This window comes from Penaeus chinensis, chromosome 27 (assembly GCF_019202785.1).
Source record: "Penaeus chinensis breed Huanghai No. 1 chromosome 27, ASM1920278v2, whole genome shotgun sequence".
Classification (NCBI taxonomy): Eukaryota; Metazoa; Arthropoda; class Malacostraca; order Decapoda; family Penaeidae; genus Penaeus; species Penaeus chinensis.
Window position 1 is genome coordinate 28,406,839 of NC_061845.1, and position 5,000 is coordinate 28,411,838.

The 5,000-nt window shown below is 42.5% G+C and overlaps 1 protein-coding gene across 1 annotated transcript in view; it reads right to left on the reverse strand.

Moving 5' to 3' along the window:
• Positions 1-615: 615 nt before the first annotated feature.
• Positions 616-5,000, reverse strand: part of LOC125039610 (xylose isomerase-like) — an 8,824-nt gene continuing 4,439 nt past the window's right edge. The window contains exons 2-5 of the mRNA XM_047633741.1: positions 3,919-4,060; positions 3,051-3,737; positions 2,724-2,894; positions 616-2,028 (exon numbers count right to left, since the gene is read on the reverse strand). Coding sequence (XP_047489697.1) covers positions 1,858-2,028; positions 2,724-2,894; positions 3,051-3,737; positions 3,919-4,060 — 1,171 coding nt within the window. The 3' untranslated portion in view covers positions 616-1,857. The remainder of the gene's footprint in view (positions 2,029-2,723; positions 2,895-3,050; positions 3,738-3,918; positions 4,061-5,000) is intronic.

A 5,000-nucleotide genomic window follows, 5' to 3' on the forward strand; every position in this document is an offset into this window, starting at 1 on the left:
ACCACGAAAAAAAAAGTTAGACAGACAATAGAAAAATAAATCACATTGTTAATTTCTTCGACAAACAAACGCCAGCTAAGCCAAGTCCTCAGTAAGCCTTGCCTTGCATATACTCGAAAAAATACGATATCCAAACTACTCTCATCTCACAATTTGCTTCATTTTATACATTTAAATGAAGCTGTTTTAATTTACTTTAAATAGGCGGCTTTGCTACCGTCTCTCCATACTAAAATATGCCAGGCTAGTCTACCGTGGTTAATTACACTGGTGTTCATTATTACGAAGACGAAGTAGTGAACCAAATCAAATTAATCTAGTCTGTCATTAAAGAAATAAATCACAAGTATACAATGGATTAACTTCTGCGCAAAGACTTCTATCGATACATTCATTAGTATGCACTGATTGTTAATGATAACTTTATTTTTTTTTTTAATAACATTGTCCTTTACTTACCAGACATAATGAATTTAGTTTAAAAGCAACCGTTAAACCTCTGCCCAGGTTAGCTCTGTGTAGCAAGTAGAATAATATGAATCTCAGATAATTGATGATATACATGAAAATAAATGCAGTATATTGTACCAATCTGGTGGTTAGAGAATAACAGTGCATTGACCAAATTTATTCGTAATATACAATCCAATCAACTTGTTTATTATGTTTTACACGCGATGTCCTGAATCATGAGCAGTATACCGCCAATTTAGGTAATTTCAACTGAAATACTTAATTCGGGATTATATTTTCATTCTGAATGTTTTGGATATGGAATAAAAACGTGATAATGATCTGAGCAGAGGAAGACCTACTAGTTGCCATTTTTTATGATGAAAAAGCCATGTGCTAATAATGTATATATATTTTTTTATGAAACTTGAAATTTGCTAAGGCGAGAAATTCGTATAATAAACTTTAATGAATATGAAAAAGATAGATAAATGAATAAAGATCAAACTCGTAGTCTCATCATGTCTCATTTTACTGCTTACCACTACTGGATGACGATCTTTATCAAACGAGAATAAAAACTTGAATTTAAGTCAGTCTCCTTTCATCTGTGACTTTAAAAAAAATTCTGACGCCTACCTATAAGTATAGCACTTTTCCCCTTTATCTCCGCCATCAGATTTCGCTTTAGTACATAATTACTTTCAATACATTTGGTGTTCTTTTTCTTTCTTTATGAACATTATTATTCATATCACTTAAATCATTTGGGTTAGTCTTTGAGGTTATATATTTCCCTTAATTTTGTTATCGTATAATTCAATTTAGAAAAAAATGCTGATTGATACTACAGATTTATACTCTCGTTTTAATTTGGTGTTGCAACATTAACATCATTCTCTGCATCCAAGAGACTTAAGGTGTTTGCTCCCTTTTGGATGCTGCGCTCTCCGTAGATCCCCTGTGACGAGGGAAGTGGGAGGAGCTACTGATCCCCTTTCGTCCGTCGGGCAGTCGGCTGGCCTCGTGTGAAAGATCTTTGGTGCAGAACCGAACCTCGATGAAAAGAGTCTGTTGTGATGAATGTAGCAGAGGCGGCGGCGAAAAAGAATGGCTTCACTGAGCGAGAGGTTGCAATTTTAGACGTTTTGACATGTCTTCGTCAGATTTCCATGAATTCCCGGTCGTTCCGAGGAAGACATGACGTCCGACGGGGAGTCAAAAAGTCATATCCCTCGCTCCGTGGCGCATTCCTTCTCGCTTAAACCTTTCCTACAGTACCAAACCTCCCTTGCTTAAAGGCACACCCAGCTGCGTTTGTGAGATCTTATTGACACTTATAACCGCGCAAATATTTTAAAAATGGCACGGTGGTAGAGGCATGTTAACTAAATGTGATGTTATCTACTGCCGAGGAGGACTGATGTAGTAGTTGAACATGTTCTCGTAGTGCTCATGGCGGCTGGACTGGTGCAGAGGTTCTCCGTTCTTGCGAACAAAGTCCTCGCAGTCGTCGAAGGTCATGTTGCCCATCTCCACGCGCTCGCCGAACCCAGACTTGTAGGACGAGTAGCGCTGCAAGGAACGGGCTCGAGGTGAGTGAATGAGTGAGTGAGTGAGTGAGTGAATGAAGGGGGGAGAGAGACCGAGAGAGAGTGGATGAGTACGGGAGGGAGGGAGAGAGGCAGAGAGAGAGAAAGAGAGAGATAGATAGAGAGAGAGAGAGAGAGAGAGAGAGAGAGAGAGAGAGAGAGAGAGAGAGAGAGAGAGAGAGAGAGAGAGAATTGTTAGGGGGATACGTACACAGTCAGGTGACGTGTTAGGATGAAAGTCAACATTAGTATCTTATCTGACGGCATATGAGACTCGCGGGCATATTAGAACCATTCCCTGCATCTTCGCATTAATTACCCAGGGGATTGTTTTATCATTTTTTTGTGTCATCAAATACGGTAAAACGCATTTGGGAGAAGTAAGTTCATCTGGGGTTCATCTGTGGCTGACATAAATGTTTAAGGATGCAGGACATGTGGTGTAAGGATATCTATCGGGAAATGTTGCATAAAAGGCGAGGGGAAAGAACGCTAGATAATCTGCTGAGAAGATTCGTAAATACAATAAATTTGTAGGAGAGCATATTCCACACATTATCAACATATCAAACGTTATTCATGTCATCTATTACCCGTTGGAAAATTCAGTAGAAGGATGGAACTTACAGGGCCAGATTTCGTCACAAAGAATGCAAGAAAAAAACATCGGAGACATACCTGCTGGATGCTGCGGCTGAAGGATCCGTCGGAGATCATGCGGGCGGCGTTCCTGAGGGCGCGGGCGAAGGTGTCCATGGCCATGATGTGGCCGTGGAACAGGTCTCGAGGCTCGGTGGACTCGCGGCGGACGCGGCCGCCCAGGGTGAAGCCGCCCTGCTGCAGGCCGCCCTGCCAAACGGAAAGCATTTGATCATTTCTGGGAAACTCTCGTACTGCACATTCTGCCGCAGCAAGCTACATTGAGATCACTGGGAATCAGGAGCAGGACATGGCTAGATTGGAATTCGCTCACACAGAGGGCACAAAGGGCCTCCGAAGCCTCACCTGCTCGAGCACGCACTTCATGACGAGCGTCGCGTCCCGCATGTCCTGTGCGCAGATATCTGACGTCGCGTTGAACTCTGGCCAGCTGTCGGAGGCGTCGAGGCAGCCCAGCATGTTGTAAGCGGCGGCCATGTAGACGTCGTGCTCGTAGGGGCGGCTGGTGAGGCGAGAGAAGGCGGGCTTGATGTACAGCTTGTAGTGCTTGTCGAGGGCGAAGTGGCGCAGCATGTGCATGGTTGACATGGCGTCGGACTCGTACTGGTGGCGGCGAGGGTCGGCTGGCTTAGGCTGGATCAGCAGCTGGCCCCTGAAGCCGATCTTGTCCTTGTACTGCGCCGCCATACGGTACAGCTGCGCCATGTGGGACATGTCGCGGAAGAACTGGCGTTGCAGGACGCTCTGGTAGCCGTCGCGGGGGTTGAAGAACACGAAGTTCTCGGCGTTCAAGCGCTTGGCGGCGTCCATGCTGCGCTTGACCTGGGCGCAGGCGTACGCGAACACGTGGGCGTCGGGGTTGGAGCCAGCGCCGTTCATGTAGCGAGGGTGAGAAAACAGGTCAGCGCTGTAGTACAGAGGCTTCATGCCCGTCTGCCTCTGCAGGTCACACGCCAGCGTCACCATTTCGTCAAGGAAGGTGTTGGTCTGGTCATAGTTCTCTCCCTCCGGCGCCATGTCGCGGTCGCTCACCTTGAGGGCGAAAGGGCACTGATGTCAGTCCGACTTCTCAGGGAACTTACACACTACATGACGCAAGCTACTGAAATGTCAAGTGATGAATACATTCTCATCATGAATATCATCAAATGTGTATCCCCAATAAGCAGCCGAGGGCTCCCCTTAACCCTCCCTGCCACCCCAAGGCGCCCACCGAGTAGTATTTGACGTGAAGTTTCTGGAAGAACTCGAAGGCGGCCATCATCCTTCGCTTGTAGTTGTCGAGCGAGCGAGAGCCATCCTCCCAGGACCGCTGGTGCGTGCGCTCGCCGTAGTGGTCGTCCGAGCCCAAGTACCTGCGGGTTGGCAGGCGGAGGGGGAACAGCTCTTGTAAACATAAACACATGTATGTTTGTACATATACTTATATATATACACATATATGTATGTGCATATATATAGATATACATTTATATATATGTGTATATATACATATATATATATATATATATATATATGTATATATACATATACATATACATATGTGTATCTATTTATCTACCTATCTATCTATCTATCTATATATATATATATATATATATATATATATATATGTTTACATGTATACATGTATATTTATGTATATTTTTTTTTTTTTCAAACAGCCATTTATTCCACTACAGGACATAGGCCTCTTTCATTTCACTATTGAGAGGTTATGTGGCAGTGTCACCCTTGCCTGATTGGATGCTCTTCCTAATCAACCGCAGTTCGGCGCGCTAACACTTGTGCCACGGCGGTGACTTCCCCTATGGCACCTGCGTTTGACTTCTCAAGGCAATATGTCGTTTTCTCGCCGTAAGCCAGCAGTCAGAGCGCAGGCATTATATATATATATATATATATATATATATATATATATATATATATATATATATATACATATATAGTGTGTGTTTATATATGTGTATGTATATATATGTATATATGTGTGTATATTGTATATATATGTGTATATATGTATATGTGTATGTATATATATATATATATATATATATGTGTGTGTGTGTGTGTGTGTGTGTGTGTGTGTGTGTGTGTGTGTGTTGATACGCGTGTGTGTGTGTGTGTATATATGTATATATACATGTATATACATGTATATACATACTCACATATATATGTATATATTCATATACATATACATATACATATATATGTGTGTATGTACATGTATATATATTCATTTTTATATATATGTATATATACATACATATAAAAAATATATACATATATATA